At 38.8% G+C, this 21,109-nt stretch overlaps 1 protein-coding gene across 2 annotated transcripts; it reads right to left on the bottom strand.

Moving 5' to 3' along the window:
• Positions 1–1,313: 1,313 nt before the first annotated feature.
• AQP4 (aquaporin 4) lies at positions 1,314–12,001 on the bottom strand. Of its 2 annotated transcripts, none has more exons than XM_039844004.1 (5): positions 10,840–11,485; positions 8,360–8,774; positions 7,263–7,427; positions 6,890–6,970; positions 1,314–3,473 (listed from the first exon to the last, which is right to left on the bottom strand). In XM_039844004.1, the coding sequence occupies exons 2-5, from the start codon at positions 8,738–8,740 to the stop codon at positions 3,195–3,197; spliced, it is 906 nt and encodes a 301-aa protein (XP_039699938.1). In that variant the 5' UTR covers positions 8,741–8,774; positions 10,840–11,485; the 3' UTR covers positions 1,314–3,194. The 2 variants fall into 2 exon arrangements, with proteins under 2 accessions (XP_039699938.1, XP_039699930.1); XM_039843996.1 differs by lacking the exon at positions 10,840–11,485 and adding an exon at positions 11,843–12,001 and having other exon boundaries at positions 3,034–3,473.
• Between the last annotated feature and the right edge of the window lie 9,108 nt (positions 12,002–21,109).

Here is a 21,109-nt window from a genome sequence, read left to right as displayed (position 1 = left end):
TAGAGTTTAAACCAGCAAATGTATTGCCTCGTTTCACAGCCTGAGAAGATTCTGTGTTATTTGTAATCAAATCTCTAAGAATTAATTAGTCATCTTAATCTATGTTATTCGAATGTTTCTGATCTTCTTGTAAAATCTTTAGGACTGAGGGGCAACTCTAGCTAGCACCTATCAACTGCATTAGGAAAAGGATCAGATGATAAAAAGCGTAAGAAGTTATAAAAAAGTGTTATATGGCAGAAACAAAGTGAGGGAATCTTAAATTTAGGCAACTCTTTAGGTACCAGAAAATACTTCCTTCCTGGATAAAAGTTTAGTACTGAAGAAAATGTCATCTTCAACAGTGAAAACATTCATTCAAATTCTGTGCATCAAATTATTAAGAAATCCCTGAAAACAAAAAATGACTCTTATCCTTTCAACTCTTTTGACACACTATATACATTTTCAGGGTAGAGACCACCTTACAATTTTGGGGCGCTTGTTGTACTTTTCCTTAGGGAAGAGATGGTTAGCATCGTTTCCTGGCTGGGTATAATTCATTTATATTCTTCCGTTTTTTTTTTTCTCTGATCTCTTTTCTATATATCTGTCAGTGGCACTCTCCTGGGAGCAGCACGAGGCACTTCATTAATAAGAAGGGATTAAAGGAAAAGCCCTAGTCTCCTAATACACTTGGATAATTTGGTGCCATCCACAAGGCAATAGACCCCTGCTGCAAAGATGTCATTAGAAAGGTACAATTTCATTACTTTTTACTGGCAGAGCCTTGAGTGAAATACAAAATATGTTGTCTTATATGCAGGAAAAAGTAGTACTAAAGCTTTCATTTATTGCCTGCCTCTAAACTGGTAGAATGCAAAAACATATTTTATGTTTTTTGCATTTATAGTGCCTTCCTTTAGTAGTCTTTGAAATCATGCTTTTATTAAGCATTGAGCAAAATAAAGACTAAAAAAATTATTCATATTCTTAAATTCCAAATAAAATGTATATATTTTTTATTAACTAACATTTGTTTTGAATCTCTACTAAGTGCCATGCACACTCTGTTAGCTGCTGGAAAGCAAAGTACAAAAACATCATTTATACTTTTTTTAATTTAACACTAACTTATTGAATGTTCTAACTGGAAGTAAGTGGAAAAATGATTTATAAGAAGTAAAACACATGGCTGACTAAAAATGATTATGAGCCAGTAAACTGTAAGCATACTGGGAAAATCTGCTTAACTTTTCCTTGTTAACCTAACTTATTTTTGAACTGTCATGTTTGCTGATGGTTTGAGCTGGACCACCACCAATTTTGTCTTTAGTGGTATATTGTGCAAACATTTGAAGAGACAGGCATAAACCATCCTTAGAATTGCAATCTAGTTCCTAGAGATACTGCCCCAAAGGGGAAGCAATGTGTATCACTGGCATAGGGTGTGGTTGGCCACACCCCTGAGAAAGGGGCCTGGGATTTCAGCACCTGCTGTAAAAAAAAATTCCAGCGGCACTCCCAGACGCAACACTGGTGTGATGACTCTCTGGGAACCTTGCACATCACTTTCCTAGCACCGAAGAGAATCAGGTTTAATAGTGGTCCATTATCTCACTGCCACAGACACATGACTGCCATTAACACTAAAAAGTGGTGCACAGTTGGAACTGTGCGTGAGGGAAGAAAGCCCTTGATTATCAGCTATGTACAAGCCGCTCTTTGCAGTGATAAGTTTTTGCTTTACTACTAGCTTTTGTTCAGTGAAATTGACGTTTGTAGCCCTTGGTCTTAGATAAAGGTCACACTAGATGGCTGAGATGATAGAAACTGGGGTTTCCAGAGACCATTCTATTGACATAAAGCAAAAACAGTGCAGGAAAAACAAACTATTTTGACAAATAAACGATTTAGTAATGAAAATCTTTTAAAAATATGTTGGGCTATGTACAATATCCTTACAAATAAAAGATTGGTCATCTAGTTAGCTTTGGATACAGAATGTTCTGATATCCTCACCATGTCTTTCTTGTCTCTCATACATTTTAATTCATTAAAATATCATCACATGTGCAGTGAAGATAATCAACTAATTTCACGAGAAGTGAGAGAACATCAGAGATTGGAACTGGGCAGGAGCAGTTTACACCTTCTAGAACAAACAGAGTTTAATAATCGAAAAAGTCAAGACTCACCTCGTTATGTTCTTGTTATAAAAAATATGTCTTAGCTAATGTTTAAATATAGATAACCAAAGTTACAAACAAATAAAACCCCCAGTTTTGCCAATAAATTAAAAAAAAAAAAAGCAAAGTGGTTAAATGGTTAAAAGTTTAGACTGTTAACCTCATGTGGTATATTTGAGGATGTGCACTGAAAACAGATAAACTATTTGATACCAGAATTTAGATTTCCATTTTCTTTATGATTTTTGTATGATGGTGATTTCTTCCCCACCCCCATAAGACCTTACAAATCTGTTTATCCTGAAGCTGAATAGGTGTCCCTTGTAATTTGGATGTCTTATTAGATAGAATTAATAAGTATATTGGGTTTCTGGACATTCTTCAAATATCTGGGATTTAATTCCATATTTCCTGGGGCATTGACGAGGAGGAAGGAATATTATGAATTAGAGTTTGGGTTGCAAGTTGGCTATTTGAAATATAAATGGAAGTAATTCGTTAGCAATGGCCCTTGTTACTATTCTTTTGCCAAGGTAGTTTATAAGTAAGGGACTGCCCATAAAAGAGCTTGTTACATTTCCTCTCTTGAATATGCATGACTCTGCCATACTGTATTCTGCCACTAATAAACCTGATTTAATGTAATAAATACTCAAATGAGAATTAATGATACCATGGTAGAGGAGGAATAAGCTGATAGGTTTGTCTATATTTTCTATCAGGCAAGACAACCAAATTTTGATACACATTTTAAATTGATTATTAACAGGTGACAACCAGATAAACTAGATATATATTTGTTTTGGGGAGACTTTTAAAATGTTTCTCCTTTAGGTTTTGAATTCACAATTTTTTCCCATACCTCCTTGGTAAATAATAAAATATTTATTATCTAGACTGAGTAATATGACATGGAACCACAAACTGCACATGTCTAATTTATAACAAATCTGTTTCCTTAATGTGTGGAAGGAAATCTGAGGATAGTTCTAAGGGTTCTTGTCTGCTTTCAGTGCTATCTTCTAGTCATACCGAAGACAACACCTCTCCAGATGGGTCTTTCCCCTTCTTCTCCTCACCTCGGTCAATGTCAGTCACGTGCACCACTCCAGGTTTTAGAATCAAGTCGTCAGTCTCTACCTGACTCCTGTTGTCCTCCACCTCCATGTAGCTCCCTTTTGTTTGCTGGGCAGCTTTGCTGAAGGCTTCTTTAAAACGACGTTTGAGTTCGACATCTGGACAGAAGACATACTCATAAAGTCCACCAGCAAGGACAGCTCCTATTATTGGTCCAACCCAGTATATCTGGGGGAAAGAGAGAAGAATTAAAGAGTTTAAGTAGAGAAAAACTATTCCTTTGAACAACTCATGAATATAGAATTTAGCTGGTTTAAATTAAGAGAGGGTCATGTATGGTCACGTATTAGAAAGTACATCAAATCCATATCAGAGATCCATATTTTGCTAAATAACTTTTGAATAGAAAATAAGAAAAAAAACCTGTTTTCTCTTTTCCTGCTTTAATTACATTCTTTCCATTTTCTGATAATCCTTAAAGTAAAGATAGTTCTTTTTTGGTGGTACTGAAAATTAAGGAGACCCTAAGAAGTCTTCAACTAAAATAGAAAAAAAAAAAAAAAAAGAAATTCTGGAGAGTACTTACCTTAGTTTCTTAATATTGTTATTTTACATTGGTTTTCTGCATAATCACGGTCATAGTCAAGATTTTATCATTTGGAGTGTTAGTTATTCAGTACAGCATGATAAATAAGATCCCAGCTCCACAACTTAGCAATTTTGTGAGTGTTTGCATCAGTTACTTCTTAAATCTTAATTTCCTCATCTGCAAAATGGGGATTGTAATAATACATACCTCATGGGTTGTCAGGATTACACTGAAATAATACTTGTAAAATTTTTAATAGTTCAATTTCATAGTAACCTGCTCAACTCCATGTTTCCTAGACAAGTTAAAGATGAATTGACCAGCTTGGCTATAAGTCATTTTCATTTATGTTACATGCTTTTCCTTTCTAAAATTTGGTGATTTAATTGAAAACCTAATGGTTTGTTCATTATTTTTCTCACAGAGTGCTTTCATCCCATGGTTCTTATGATGGTGAGTTGGCGAAAAACCCTGTACTGAGATTTGGGTGATGGTTAGCCGAAGATTAGCAATTCTGTAGGATTTTTAATTCAATAAATGGAAGCTTTTATCATATTGCTTATATGTCTAAAATAAATTAAGTTTTGAGTTTGGGAGAAACTTCAACAGTTGCTTTAGAGCACAGGTATGCTGCAGAATATTAGAAATTCATTCAATAGATTCACATGGGCAACAGAAACCCCGTTTATTGAGCACTGTTTCTGAGCCAGCTTAGCCCTTTTCTCATATTAACTCATTTAATTCTAACAATAACTTTTGAGGTAAATATTATTATCTCCACTTTATGAGTAAGAAAATTCTGAGAGGGTAAGATGCTTACTTATTATTTCATGCTTAGCAAATGGATGAGCTGGGATTTCAGGTCTGTCTGCATTCAACCTCTCTTGAACTATATAGCCTGTTTTTGACTACACTATACTTCTCTCGTTTGAAAAAAATATGATGAATGCTTCTGGCTTAAGACACTCTCTGGTAATTAATATTGCAGCCTCTTCATTGCAAAATCAAAAGAAAATTCAAACTTTAAGCTGAAGCTGAACACGTATACTTAACAAGGAAATGGTTGGTAGAGTGGCCGCAGGAACCAAGTTCCTTATCATGAACACAAAAGAAACCAAGTGCAAGTTTACCTTCTCTATGCCCTTTCAAAGGAGCCTTCCTCTGAATGTCTTTACTCTTTGTTCCTTTGGCAAGATGTCCTTAGATATGTTCTGTTCCACAAGCTACAAATCTCACAAGAAAGACTTGGGACTGCTAAATAATCATACTTCTTTGAAACACCTATGAACAAAACATCTAGCTGCGTGCTCTCAAAAATAAATCTCAATTTCAAGTTGCTATTCCAAAACAAAGTCATAATGTATTTTAAAAAACTTTTGAAGTTTATAAAAGTGAAGAATTTTTAGTGCTAAAAATATAGGAAATACACAAAAGTATAAAGAAGAAAACTAAAATAATGTCATCAATATTTTGTGTTATTTCTAGTCTATCAATCAATCAATCTATCTATGTATTGGCAAATAAACTTTGACTTAGTTCTAAATTTTAGCATTTTTAGTTCTAAATTTCACACACCGTTGTGAAATAAACATTCATTTTGAGTAGGTTTAAGTTCATTATGAAATAACAAGAAGGCGAAAACTTTGATTCAAGCAACAATCTTATTTTTCCTAGTCTTTAAATTATAACTAGCTTACTACAACTAACAAGTAATTAATAAAAACGTACTACTTTTATCCACATTTTAAAGTTTTTACATATAAAATGAAAAGTCATATTTTTCTAATTTTTAATTATAAAAATAGTTTGAATTAAGTAAGTTGGACTAAAAGTTGTACTTTATCATAAGATCTACATATTGGCCATTAAACATTTCCATTCCTCTTAATGTGGCAAATCATCTGAGACATAAATTTTGAAATATCGGTGGCAAAATGATCAATCTCTTGGATAGTATTGTTGACTGAGTCTTTGCCTGTCTGAGTCCAAAATCTTGCTTTTGAACACTGACTCAAAGGCTGTTATTTAATAGTGTAGATTACTTGTAAAAATTTGGTACACTTTTCTTAGAACTGAATGCACGTTGCAGTGGTGCAATTTCTTCTCATTTGCAATGTACTCCATGATCGAGTGGTTGTGACTGGGTCAACAACCCCTGTATGCATGAGATTGAAACACAAGTGACATAGTCATAAATTAAAAGTTATAAAATAGCATCACAACATATACATGACAATAAAACAGCTCCATTTGAGGCTGGCTTACATATGCCTCATATTTTTATTGATTATGGAAAATTTATGTGTGAATGGCATTCAACACTACATTTGTCATTTAAGAAATTTAAATTCCTTTTTTGGTAAGATGAAATTGAAATAAAATTGGTTGTGATGTTTGAAAATCTGCTCTCCAGAAGCATTGCTGCCACTTTAATAAGTAGATTAAACATGAGACTGAAAAGTACACCTTTTCTGAAAGTCATTTATTTTTTGAGCTATGGTTATGGTGATAATAGCGTAAACATTTGTACCATTTATTCCTTATCATCTGCAGTTCAAATGCTTCCAATTCACATACTATTAATTGGGTTCCTGGTTTTGTAAACAAAAAAAGGTAAATATTTTCGCTATGGGCAGTGCTTTAAAGCATTTCTTTTGTTTTTTTCTTCATCCTCTTTTTTACAAGTATATTTTCTGTTATTGTCAGGAAGCCTTTACTTTCAATTATTTAAAAACCATATTCACTACACTATCCTGATTTTAACTTGTTCCACATAGGCAACCTCCATGTACAGTACATTCTGTGGCCGTCCATCAGATACAGTGCCCAGAGCAGTGATAAACAAAATAAAACAAAAAACAAAAACTATTACTGAAGGCCCAAAACAGACATAAGATGAGATGTTTTGCAGCAGATCTGTGCTAGTCTCTCCTTAGTTTTTATGAAAGATGTAATAAAGTGGGGGCTCAAGGTTGGGAGGAAGTAAGAGAAACTAGTGAGCAAAATGATGGAAAAAAAAAGCTTCATGCGTAATTGTCCTCAACATGATATTTACCCAGTGGTTTTCCCAATTTCCCATGATAACTGCGGGTCCAAAAGATCGGGCGGGGTTCATGCTGGCACCAGTGTAATTGATCTGTAGGGTAAAAGAAAACAATTTCAGACATTACTGAAACAGGGCTACTAACAGGTATCATTCATTGCAACTTGCTACCATTTGCAATGGTAACTAACCAAGAAACTGTGCAACTGTTAAGATGTTAGCAGCCAGATCAGCATTCTCATCACAAAGTTAGTAAAATAATCACCTAAAATGGACAGATGTGACTGGATACTAAAAACTACAGCTGTAAAACGCATTTCCAGGCCAGCTCTAGAGTGAGGATAAATGAAATAGATCAATTATTTAAACAGACTTGGAAACTTACTGCAAATAAATGTCCAATTGCAACAGAAAATCCAATTGCTAAAGCTATTGAGCCAGTGACATCGGTTCGTTTAGAATCACAGCTGGCAAAAATAGTAAACACCAACTGAAATGTGATTATCAACTCCACCAGGAGACCGTGACCAGCGGTAAGATTTCCATGAACCTAGAAAGAGAAAAACATCATTTGGGTTGAAGTAAGAATATCTTTTCTATGATAACATATCATTGGGAAAGGCATATTTTATCCCTGTAAAAACTGATGGTCGAGTTTTCTATTTTACCCTCAATTGAGGCACTACTCCCCCACCCCCGAAAAAAGAAGAAATAAATTTCCACTCATTTTGGGCCATGATAGTTAGTTAATTACTCCTACAATTACCAAGTAGGAGTTTATGTTGAATGTCCTTTTCTACAAAGGAAGCAAAATGGGCTGCTGCTGCATTTAACTTATAAAAGAGTGTCTTGAGAGTCTTATAATTTTATAAGGCAATGATTAAATCTATTCATTGGGTTTAAATTAATTAATATATATTTTAGTTAAAATTTAAACTGTGTGTGGTTTTTTTAATCAGCCCTGCTACTGAGTTAACAAATGATATTCCTAATCAGCTAGCTAAGAAGCAAACTAGGATCAAATGCCAATTTACTTTTTTAAGTGTGACTCTTAATGTAGATCATTTAAAATCTCATGAACATGACAAGAAACAAGTTGTTCCTTCTGCTAGTGAACCAACAAATAATTGTAATAAAAATGTCTCATGCTAAATATATGGTCAATTCAGTCACTGGGATGGGCGAAAGAGAGAGAGAGAGAGAGCCAGAGAGAGAGAGACAGAGAGAGAGAGAGAAAGCCAACACAATTTTTGTGTCACGCAGACTTAGTAATATTCAAGTCACTCAAGAGCAAACAATGATTTCATATAGATACAGTCAATGTTGCCAGAATTATTTTTTACCCTTATCAAGAATCATCAGAAATTCCCTGGGAATAAATTAGCAATTTAAGGAAGGTCTCGCAGGTCACCAGGGTGTCATTGAGTAGAGTCTGCAAGAAACCTGGAATCCTAGTTTGAAAATAAAAGCTAAAGATGCTACCGTGGTGACCCCTAAGCCCCCCACCACACTGGGAGGTGTGACGAGGTAGAGAATCCCCGCTCCGATGATGGCGCCCAGACACTGGGCTGCGATGTAGAACACAGACTTGGCGATGCTAATCTTCCTGGTGCACACCATGGCCACCGTCACAGCAGGGTTGATGTGGCCGCCACTGATGTGGCCGAAGCACTGCACCATAGTCGCAATGCTGAGTCCGAAGCAAAGGGAGATAAGGACCATGTCGACGGGTAAGGGCTTTTCGGTTCCACCCCAGTTGATGGTGGATCCCAGGCTGAGGAGAACAAAAATAAGCATAGCCAGAAATTCCGCTGTGACTGCCTTCCAGAAAGCTTGAGTCCAGACCCCTTTGAAGGCCACCATGATGCTTTCTCTTCTACACAATGGTCCACACTTACTGAAAAGAAAAACAAAACTGCATCAAAAGCTACCAAACCAAGGTTTATGAGTTCAGGTGAAGACACCAGACTTGCAATCTTGCCCTACTGGGGGTGACGGCCCCCCAAAGGTTATTTGCATACGAAGAAAGAATGCTACCGGAAAATCTCTTTAATTGATTGTCTTCTTAATTAATAGTCAGTAGATTGTTATTCTAGTTTCTTTGATTTAATATTCAAAGATTCAACTTATCTGAATGATCCCTAGAATGGAAAATGTCAAATCAAATTCCTTAAAGAATTAAGAATAGAATATGTTTACCGTGCAGTTAATTCCCTCAGAGCAAGTTTTTAAGTTTCAATGTACTTTTTAATATGCCATTTCTATTTTGAACATAAAGCAATAAGACAGGGAGGGTTTTCTTCAGTTTTGTTCTTCATTGTTCAAAAATGGCTTTTCAGGGCTCCAATTCTCCCTCCCCTCTCTCCCAGTCTCCCAGAGACTCTAGATTAAAGAGAGACCTGCTGGGAAGCCAGGAATGCTGTAAATTTGTCTCTCCAAAAGGTAAATTCCTTGGGGAGAGGTGAGCTCACGGTGACTGGCAGGGGCGGTGGGATCAGGCAGCGCCGGAGCCGGGACGGGGACACCCCTCCCCCTCCGCAGACAGAGGGAGGAGTCCTAGCGACGCTGTGCGCCACTCCGGTCCCGACGCGCGGCGCTAGGAACCTTCGCCCTCGGGCCCCAGGGAAGCTGGAGCGCCTCTCAAAAGGCGGGAGAGTGGCCACTCTCGGGCAGGTTCCAGGCTCGCGGGCGGCCAGGTGGACAAACGGAGGCCGGTCAGCCCGGATCTGCGCCCCTCACCCCGCTCCCGCCCGCCCCTGGTCTCCGCGTTGCTTCTGCAGTGTTAGGGGACAGTCCCTCCTCCTGCCTGTTCCTCTCTCAATCCCTGTCGTTACCCCTCAGATAAACTCCCAAAGAGATCTTGGAGGCCCAGCGCATGCAAGCAGAGACCCAGGCACCCTGCCCGCCCTTCAGGGGCAGCCAAGCGCAGCTGACAGCGAACGAGGCAGACCTGCGGAAGGCAAGTGTGCAAAGGGGGTGTGGCAAGGGAATTGTGGTCCTCGAAGTAGAAGCCTCCAACTGTAGTTCTCTAGTTTCTTCGTGGTGGCTTTCTCTTACTTCAGCTTGGCCCTAGAAGACAGGCATGTTTCTACGTGGAGGAGCTTGTGTGTGTTTGGGGGCGGGGTGAGGCTTAGTGCCGGGAAGGGAGTGAGGGAGGATGAGGAGCAGAAGGGCTCCCTTTGAGAGTGAAGACACTTTCTTCCTCCAATCTATTTTCCTCTTACTGCCTGAAGATCTTTGGAGTTGAGAAAGGGATAGGGTTTGAGGATATGAATGCCAGCTGCTCATTCCGGAAAGAACTGACTTTTACCCACTTACCCCATTATTCAAGACATTTGCCCTTATCCTTTGCCTGTGAATAGCAGGAGGCGTGAAGGAGTATGGAGAGCATTTAGCAGGGACTCTAATCACAGAGGACTATAAAAAGAGTTAGGCAAAAAAGCCAAGTATTTTAACAGATTAGAGTTATTGCAGCTTTCCCCTTGATATATTACTGAATGACGCATTATTCGCTGTCCCCCCATTATTCACTGTCCCCAGGAACTGGGTTCTGGATGAGCAGTGGGGAAATGCTCTGCCAAAAAGGGCTAGGAGAACTCTCCCTTGACCTTGAGGATCTCAACTCAGCCTCTGGTTCGATATGGGGCTTTGGTTCAGAGTTGGAAGGAGAAACTCATTTTCTGCCCAAGCCCAGGTGGCTCCAGAAGGGGAACAGCCAGCACTGTCCCAAGTGTCTGCTGCCCAAATGAACGCCTCTAAGTGAATCATGTAATTATGAAAAACCCCAGCTGGGAGGACAATGACATCACATTCCCCAGAGGAAGAGAAAATAAAGAGAGAAAAACAGCACTTGGAATGGGGCAGGGAGGGTGCCCTGGGAGAGACATTAAAAATGTCCCAAAAGGAAAGAAACTCAACTCACAAACTGAAAAAGAAGTTATCAGGGTGGATTCTGAACTCACCAGCAGCCCACCGCTATAGCCGGGATGGCAAGGGGGCAAGGCGCTATCACAGGTGCTGGTCGTCTGTGGCCGGATTTAATGGGAAAAAAGAAGCGGCCAAAGCGCCGGGTGGGCAGGAAGCACAGGTCCCTTTTCTGCAGCACAGATCACCGGGAGAGGCGGGCCCTGGGAAAAGGCCGCCTTCCTGCTGCACCCCTTCTTCCCTCACTTTCCCCAGGTCCCTGAGTTCTCTCTCCCTGCTTACTTTCCCATGCGTATGTCTATCTCTCCAGAGACCTAATTTAAGTAATCCAGTTGCTCTTTCAGCTTCAAATTATCATCAGCCAGAGAAATTTAAAAAGCCCCAAACAGATAAATACACTCCTTAAGAGTGCATTTAGCTTTTTTTGAAAGCCCAAATAATCTGATCTCCTTCCAGGGCAGAGCGACCAGCTTCAGTGGGCGGCGAACCCCAAAGTTCTCTAGCACTTTATACATACCTTTCGCCTTACAAATGCTCACCCTAGCAGCTCTCATAGACCCCTGCCATTATCATCAAGGATCCTTTCCATGTTCACACTCACTGAAAATGGATCAGCACCATTTGTTTTGCTTCTTTTGCCCCGGAACAAAAGGGGGTTTGTTGATGAGCCCAGATTGTACTGAACCAAACACATTTCTTTCTAGCTGAACACCCAGCCCGATTCACTTCTGGACAGCTGAGCCCCTGAGTGAGTAATTTTTCTGATGAAAAAATACCACAGATAGATTTATCTCCATAGTGTCATTGTCCTGTGCTTTCACCGGTCTCAAATATATGGAGAATTTTGCTACAAAGCATCCCTTTTCTTTTACCTTCTCTATGCCTCTCTTATGAACATGCCCAGTACCTGTATCTAAAGAATCACCCACCTGCCCTATGGTTTTCTTCTAGATTCTGCTGGAGAAGGCACAAATATCTGTAATAAAAGAGTTTCATCTTTTGGCCTTGAGCGTCGTTTCCTTAAGGCAAAAAAGGACTTACCCCCACCTCCTTGCTGCGGGTCTGTCACTCATGCCTTCCCTGGCCAGAGTGCAGCTCTCATTGCCTGCCTGCAGTATTCAGTGAGCTGGGAGTCAGATTACGGCCACTTGTCTGATTGGGTTTTTGGAGTCTAGGGGTGGAAAGATTCTGCACCATGTGGCAATCACTAAGTTATATTTGAACTCGAAATAACTTTTCTCCACCTGATCACTATAGACACACAGCATTTCAGAAACTCAAACATTATGTTATGTTTCTTTAGCTGGTAGTCTTTGAAAAAGAAGATTTCCCCAAATCTTTACCAGAGTTCTTCCTACCACAAAGCACTGGTGAGACTTTGTCTTGTTTGGTAATGTGTTACAGTTGAAATTGGGCAACTATGAGAACACGAGTTTACATTATCAATTGAGTCGAGGTTAATTGAGCAGCTGCACTGCATTCGTTTTTGAGTGGAAGTAGCCAATGGCTTTTATTTGAAGTTTTTGATCTGAAAAGCAGCATTTTAAGCACAATAGATAACTGCAGGTCTATTTGTAACCTGGATAGCACTGATTTGGATAATAGGAAAAATAGGAAATAGAAAATAGTAAAAATAGGAAAAATAGGAAATAAGATTACTCCAGGAGGCTTGCCTGGCTGTTAATAACAATTGTTGGGTAAGAAGTAGTAAATTAAAAAAAATATATAGAGATTGAGTGGGGACAAAATTATTGGGAACTGTAGGTAAATTTGATATCTAAAAAGATAGGGACAGGACTGACAACATCGTTTGTGGGATCCAGTGCAAAATGAATGCAGGAGACCTTGTTTAAAAATTAAGAATTTCAAGATTGCAGCAGCAGGACATTCACACAGAGTGTGGGGTCCTTTTAAGTGTGGCCCTGTGCAAGGACCCAGGTTGCATGTCCATGAAGGCACTCCCCCCTACTGAGGAGCTTAGTGAACTCTGGTAGGTCTGAGAATTAGCTGCCTGCATTGCCATCTCAATTGTTTTTCTTTAAATGGACCTTAGGTGCCAATAATTAGAATAATCATAATCCTTGGTTTATGATATTTTGTTGTCACTGGCACATAGACGGCTCTTTTATTATATAATAGTTAATTCATTATGTTTTAATAATACAATGAACATCTGTCAATGCTCAACCCAACGATTAGAACTGTGATAACTCACATCTTCCTATGGGAGCTTCTCCATCTCTGCCCTGCTTCTCCACCTGCCATCTCATTTCAGCTCAGGGTACTTTTCAGAATGAAGTGTGACAAGGAAGACAAACAGAAGGGAGAAGTGTAAAAGCTGTTATACTTTCACATCATAGTTTTAATTTTTTGTTTGCTTGTCTCATTTGGTTACCTGAGACTTGGGAATGAGTGAAAAGCTCTCATTAGAAAGAGGAATTAAGTAAAGTTTTGAGTGTGAATTTCAGAAGAGCACTTTATTACTGTTTCAAGCATTCTCAGTTAACAAGATTAAATTTACATCCTTAAGAATGTGGTTGCACACCAATGATTGTCCTTCAGGGGTTTTAGCCTTCTTAATATATGCTCCCTGAAATAATAAATTCTAATGAGAAGAAAAAGGGGAATTTATGTGAATCCACATACACAAAAAAACACAAAACATTCACGTCAATTCTTTAAGCTGTTTATTATTCAGATTTTTAAATAAGATTTTTAAAAAGGTGCAAAATGTTTTTTAAAGAATTTGAAAACTTTGATTTTTTAGGCAGATATGCTACAGGTACTTGCTGTGACCCTAAGAACATTGAGTCAGAAGTGTTTGTGAGGCCCGTGAATCCAAGGAACAAAGCTGCAGTGTTTCGGTTCCTCCTGGTGAATGAAACCTGTGGTCATATCCACGGGGAACCCGCAAAGCGTGGTGCTCCCTAGGGCTGCAGGTCATTAGGGGGATCTTTTTCAGGTAGACTTTTTGCAAGTTGCCCTAGGCTCATTAGCATTCACTCCATAGCCCTGGAAGTTCCCGTCACCATTTTACAAAGTGCCAGCAAAACTTGGTTACCACAGTTTCTCAGACCCTTTCCCTTTCTTCTGGCTGGCTGATCACTGCTCTGGTAGAATGTGTTGACAGCCCAGTTCCTAAGGAATAGCTGTTCCCATCAAGGGAAGGTCCACCCTAATTGGCACCAACTCATACACTTATTAGTATTCTCAGCAGAGTGGCTTAAAATTGACCAGAGATTAACCCTTCACCTACTGGAGGTAGTTTTTCTTATTAGGTATTACTTACTATCCTTTTTAGATTTGAGATGGTATTTATTTTTGACCTTCCTGCCTCACTTTCAGCCTTGTGCAATAAATGGCTGCTTGCGTGGCTTTTCTTCAGACTGGGGACAGAAATTTCCAATAGAATTGTTTGTGCAGCTGCCTGCAGAACATGATGATGAAAGAAAGCAGCTATCATGTGCTCGTGGTGAGATGAGGTGAGATGCGGGGCAAGATGAGATGAGGAACCTTGGCTTCTAAGTTGATCTGTTTTGAACTAGGTTGGGCCTAAAGCTAAATGAGATTTAGAATCTAAAAAATTTTTTCCCGTCGATGACCTTAGAAGGACCAAATTCATTTAATGGAATGACAATTTATTGATTAAATCTTCTGGACTTTCTCGTTGTGTGTGTAGTCCTATGATCTTTGGTGGGAGGATAGTAACGTGGCACGCTAATTTTAAATCAGCCGTTTATGTTAGGTAACCTTGTGAGTTTTTTGTTGAATAGCCTTGTGAAGTTGTAGCCAGTAACATGAGGACAATGAAAGAGGGGTAAATAAAAATTGCAAGATTACTTAACAACAACTAGCTGATTGACACACTTCGCTTCTGAATTTTTAAACTACTTATACCATACCGTTTTCCTTTCGTGCTGACATGTGTCTTTGGAATTTGTGGACTGTCTCCCAGCCTTCCCCTCAGAACTTTTAATACTTCTTCATGTGTTCAGAGATTGGAGACTAAAACAAAAGCACTAAAAGTGCCAGCAGTGCCTCAGTGCCAGACGGGAAGTGTCTCCAGGCTGGTAGGGGCAGATTCAATTGCAACTCATAAATCTTATTTTGCTTTTCACAAATCACAGCATCATGAATTCCCCCCAGAGCACTTATATATCAGTATGTTCATTAAAAACAAACAAATAAACACAACAATAACAACAGCAGGGGCACCCACCACTACTACCACCACCACCGTAACAAAGGGCTTTAATGGAGCTTTGTTTCCTTTTCAAAGGGTTGTTGTCTTTTTGTTAGAATTCAGAGTAGTTTCTAGAAATATAGGTCACCATCAAAAAAGTAAAATAAAAATAACAAGAAACAGCAAGGAACCAAAATGTTCGACTTAGCTTCCCATTCTTCAGTGAGGTGAATCTGAGAAAATGTTTCCAATGGTTTCCCAAATCCTTTCACTAACCCCCTGCCCCTGTCCCCATGCCCTGCGGATGCAGGTTTTCCCGTTTGATATAGTAGGGACATTTTCCTTGATTCAGATCCAGGCAGACTCTGCTTTGGCTGGGGAGTTGTACTCTGCTGACATTTAAGGCAGGAATTCCCTGGGAAAATAGTCAAAAGATTCTTTTGGTGCTGTTGGCAGGGCTCCAAAGGGTTTAGGGTTCTCCTCTCTCTGCGAATGGGGAAAGAGAAAGGGAGGGAGGGAAAGAGAAACAGAAGGACTTTATTGAGTGACTGTATTTCATCTGAAGTTTGTACAAAAAGAGCAGAAATGTGGTTGGATGACTGGATACTTTTCTTACCCCTTATCTCTTACCCAGCTACTATGACAGTTCAGATTTTGGTTGGGTGTTTTAGACATCCATAATCAAAAACCAGTTCTCTGGGAAGCAATAAACTTTGGGATCTAATGGTTGGGCCAAAATGTTTGAAATGATCAATAATCTTAAGTATAATCTGTAGTAGTAATGGTTCCACAATTTAAATTAAATTTGTATATATTAAGAGCTAAACCAACATTTTGGCAATTATTATCACCTATTATACAGAAAGTTTCAGAATCCTCATGTTTCTAATAGACTAACAAAAACATTCCCAGTTTCAAGGAAAAAAAACATGATGCTTAAAATTCTGTGCACAAGATGGCCACGAGAGGAGGAGAGGATCAAAACACTAGGCAGTTAAAAAATGCTTTTAGAATTATGTTGGAAAGAAAAGAACAGAAATGGTGATAACCTGTGACCACCAAAAAATGCGATCGATTCTCAATAGTCGTTATTTAGGAATTCCCTCAGGTGACGCTTCTAAAAATTTAGAGGAAACTTTCTCTTGCTTCTTTCCTAAATCGTCATGCATCCTTTCTATAAATTCTGAACTTCCTTTTTCCATAATCAGAAGAAATCTACATCTGAAGAAATTTATAGGACCTACCGGAGGTGTCAAGTGGGATATTTAGGGGAGGTTTCACCTCCCCTAAACATCCCTATCTCTAGCTACACCTCGGCCTGTATGCCTGTGTGGGGGACTATGCTGTGGCTGTATTTTGTCAGCTCTTACCTCTAAGGAGTCATCTAAGGTGATCCTTTCATCTTCAATCTCTTACCTCTTTCTCTTTGCCACACCATCTGGTCGCTGATTCCTTTTTAAACGCTCTTCAGCATTATCTCCTCCATAAAACCTGCCCATTGCAAACTTGCTGGGCTCTATCTAGTCACTTAAAAAAACCCACAGCAACCCTCAAGCCTACATGATACTCAGGTAATAACTAGGTAATGTATCTATATAATTCACCGGTGTTTTGATGATCGTTTGCTCTGTTTTTAGCTATCAACTGAAGTTGTGGGTTGCATATGTCTTATTAAACTTCTTACAATGAGGATGATGATAATGATGATGATGGTAATGATAAAGTGACAGTAATGATTTTGGTGATTCAGTACTGTTGTACAGTGGAAGGAGGAAAGGTAAGAGATTGCAGTCTTAACTTTATCACTTAACTGTTACTTGCTGTAGGCCACTTGACCTCCCTGAAATGGAATGGAGCATTATCTCTGTTCTCCCTTATTAAAAGTTACGGTAAGTCCACATGCTCCCTTCACCCCTTTCTGGTTTTGGACCACATCTTGTGTGCTTCTACAATATTTTGATTCCCCAAATCTCATAGAATTATTCCCAGCATGCTGAAATCACCTGTTTACTTCTCTAACCCCATCATTATTAGTCTATAATTACAGTGAGAACAGGGAACACTCTTTTAGTTATCTTAGCAGTTAGTCTTAGTAATAGTAATTAATTAGTCTTAGTAATTAATTGCTGTATCCTCAGCACCTAGCATAGATCCATTTTAAAGATGCAAAAATATTGTGTAATAAATAAACAAGTGAGTGAGGTTCAAATAGGGTCGTATTAGCAGAAGTGATTTGCAAACAGAATTAATGAATATAAATGATGATGATGATGACGTTTATGATAAAAAGGGCATTTGACTATAAGTCAAGAAACTTATCTATGACAGACCTCAAAAAAGTTATGTATTCTTAATCTCACTTCCCTATTTACAGAATGAAGTGATGTTTTTTTCAGCTCAGGTAAGAACTTAGAAACAGTAAGTCATTAATGTATGTATAAGCGTTTTGAAATAAAGAGCTATATAACTGCAAAGCATTAACATTAATGTTAAAATTTTATAAACTTCAAGTGGACATACATAATTCCAAGGCCACATTTCAGAGTTTTAGGCAGAAGTAATATTTTAAAAAAACTTTTGTCTTAGGAATTAACCCAAAATGTCTCAAAAAATTTTATTAAAAAATAAGAAACAGACTTGTATGGAAAGATAATAAATGACATTTGCAGCTCTCATATTTCTACTTAGGCCACTCAGCACATTGGGGAAAAATAACACCATTGTGGAGTGATGATTTTACAAAAGCATCATTTCTAAAGTAAACTTGCTCCTCAGTGTCACTCAGCAATCCTATAGGTCCAGAGTCATTTGTCTCTCTCATCCTCCAGCCAGGAAAGAGATGAAAACTGTTTGCAACTATGACCTTAGCTGAAAACAGAAAACGATTGGCTTTCCTAAACAATGTATAGTTTATTGAGAGGATATTGAGGTTCAAAAAATTGAAGGGATTCTAAAGAACCAGCTTGCAAGTGGCAATACCCCAGGCAGTTCTAGAAGTTGGGGCAGGATACACACACACACACACACACACACACACACACACACACACACACACACACACACACACCACACGCCTCAGCTGCTGGGATGGATGGCCTTTAAGTATTTCTCTTATTCTTGTATTACTGCCTCAAAATGTAAAGTCCTAGGAATGAGCATCATTCTTATGTCAGGAAGAGAGATGGCTTCCACAGAAGGAGTAACCAGGCATTACCCTGCTACCAAGGCGCCTCTCTCTCTCTCTCTCTCTCTCTCTTATTCCTACATGCATGCGTACAAAAGAAAAGCCATGTAAGGACACAGTGAGAAGGCAGCCATCTGCAATCCAGAAAAAGATCTCACCAGAAACCAACCCTGCCAACACCTTGATCTTGGTCTTCCAGACTCCAGAATTATGAGAAGAAAATGTCTGTTGTTTAAGCCACCTAGCTGTGGTATCTCGTTATGGCAGTCTTAGCTGATTAATATATAAGGTAGAGATTTTATGTCTTAGATATTGGAAACCTAACCAAGTAAGAAAGAGAGAATGAGCCGATAGCAATGAATAGGAAAAAACCGAAATTGCTAAAAAGAAAGGCACAGATGAGGGAGCCAGAATCTGGAAAATGTGAGCACTGGGATTACGGAGAGGAAGTCAGCCTTGGAGGGAATCATGTTACAACTTTTCCATGTATTTCTCCATTTGATTTTGCTAGTGCCTCTGTTGATAGGCAGATGAGGAAACCTGGTTTTATAAGGGTCAGGTTTGTTCAGATGACAATGAAAGACCCAGGACAAAGAGCGTGTATCTCTTTCTGGTGAGCTCTTCTATACATAGCATTCACCAAATTTCTATCATTTCTGTTTCATATTCACAGTTTTCACCTAAGTCAACTTCTTACTCTTATTTTATATATTTAAAGTTAACTCATGTTTTCCCATTTCTGAAAAAAATAAAGCAGGGAGAAAGATAGAGATGCCTTATGGTTTATTTTATTTTATTTATCTTTCGGAAGACTTTTTATTAACTAAGGCTCATATGTGTGGGCCATGCTTCAAATAGACTTTTTACCAAGTGCAAAGAAAAAACTCCACCTCACCGCCTAATACATTTTATTTTGCCTAAGGTTTTTGTAATGCATATTAAATTCAAGATACAACTTTCAGAAAAGTCCATTCTAATGTACCACTTAAAACCACCTTGCATGCTACCAGCTGCCCGTGTGATGAGGAGCGACACTCTTTGGGAAAGGAGGTAAGGAAGAGAGGATTCAGAAGGAAATGCTTTATGTCAAATGGAATGAAAAAGGGAGGAAAATGAAGATTTGTGTGTATCTCATCTGAAAGCGGTAAAAAATTGTTAGCCCTTTAGGCTATCCAGATCAAGGAATGTTTGATAGAGTAGCACAGAAATCCTTACATAATTAATTACTTTGAAATAAAAGATTTGTGTTTTTCGAGTGAAAGGTTTGGGTTCTGATGTTCATTGATACCTATTATGCAGATCAGAGAATGACTTAAGCATCCTCAGTACTGTCCCCAGACCCAGACAGTATGTCCCTGCCTTGGGCCGCTGCGTTAGAAGGCTCTGTCCCCCTCTGGGAGTATTGCTCTCATCAGGTACACCAGAGACTTTCTAGACCACCTGCTCCATAACTGGGACTCCTGAATGCTCTTCTCAGGCCTGGGTTGGCCTCTTCTTCTACATCCTTCTCCCCACCTAGAACACACTGCAGATGTGTGCAAACTTATGTCCCAGTGGTGACCAACAAACAGCTGTTAACAGGTGTGTGTATGAAGTTTGAACTGGGGTGTTCACACTCATGCATGAGATGCTCATTGTTGTATAGTGTGGAGCTGAGACTGGGAAAGGAATGGGGGACCCAGTCATAAAAATATTAAGAGTGGACTTGATTACCCAAGATTAAGAGAACTGAGCCAAAGAGAGAAAAGTGATTCCAAGGTAACAAGAAAGACAGTTCGAAGGGAACGTGCTTGTCAAGTTCCAACATTTGCACATATTTATCAGTTCCTGGCAGAAATAGCATTAGCCAGAGCCGTGCAACTATTGTGAAGAAGACTCTATTTAAAATGGTAAACTTGAACAACTGCAAACCAAGAGATAGAGCTCGTGTGCAATTAGTACAAAGGACCAGAGTCGTAGCAATCATTACTATAACCATTTTGATACAGACCCAATTGGAACAGGGTAATGTAGAACACAGAACAGTAAAAGTAGTGGAAACAAGACAATAAAAAGTGTCCTGAATGGGATGAATATAGAAACTCTCTCCCTACCTACATTTGGCTAAGATTTTCCCCAATTCTTTAGGAAAAAAAAAGGAAATGGAAATTTGATTAGAAACTACACTAAATATTTTTTGTTTCAATCAGATACATATATATTGAAAAAACTCTATCCTTTAGGTATTTTGTGAGGCGCTGGTACACATAAAATAGCACGAAAATCAATTCCTGAGGGTATCAGGTAGGAGAAGAGAACTTAGGTGGAGAAAATATTAAGATAGAGAAGATTTGGAGTAATTTGTTTAGGGAGTGTGCTAGGGAAGGCACATAAATAATAGCTGTTTGGTCAGCTAAGAGTACATTTGAAGTTAGCACAAATTTGTACGGAGAGCAACAACATTTATAATTTTCTTTAGCAATGCTCTGAGTCAGGAGAGGGAACAGGGAAAAGGAATGGAAGGGGTTATGTTATTCCAGCTTGGCGCAGTGCCCACTTAAACAGGTCTAGTGTTTTGTGAGAGCAGCAGTGAAGTAGCTGGCCATGCCACCTGGGCTAATTGTTATATAATCACTAAAAACAAATTTAAAGTTTTCAATTACAGTTGACATATAATATTATATTAGTTTCAGGTGTACAACGTAATGATTAGACATTTAAATGACTTACAAAGTGATCATCCTGATAAGTCTAGTACCCACCTGACACCGTACATAAAATCATTAACTTTTTAAACGAGCTCTTACTATTTGCCAGTTTTGGTTTTTAAGTCTTCCTCTCTGGCTGAGCAGGAGCATGTGACTACAGGAGGGTGAGCAGGCTGGTGAAGACGGAAAGGCGGAGTGATTCAATGAATCGGTGAAGTTTCCAGAGATTTGTGTTCAATTGTTTCAACTTACAG

Source organism: Pteropus medius, unplaced genomic scaffold (assembly GCF_902729225.1).
Source record: "Pteropus medius unplaced genomic scaffold, Ma_sr-lr_union100, whole genome shotgun sequence".
Lineage (NCBI taxonomy): Eukaryota > Metazoa > Chordata > Mammalia > Chiroptera > Pteropodidae > Pteropus > Pteropus medius.
This window is presented reverse-complemented; position numbering and strand designations above follow the sequence as displayed.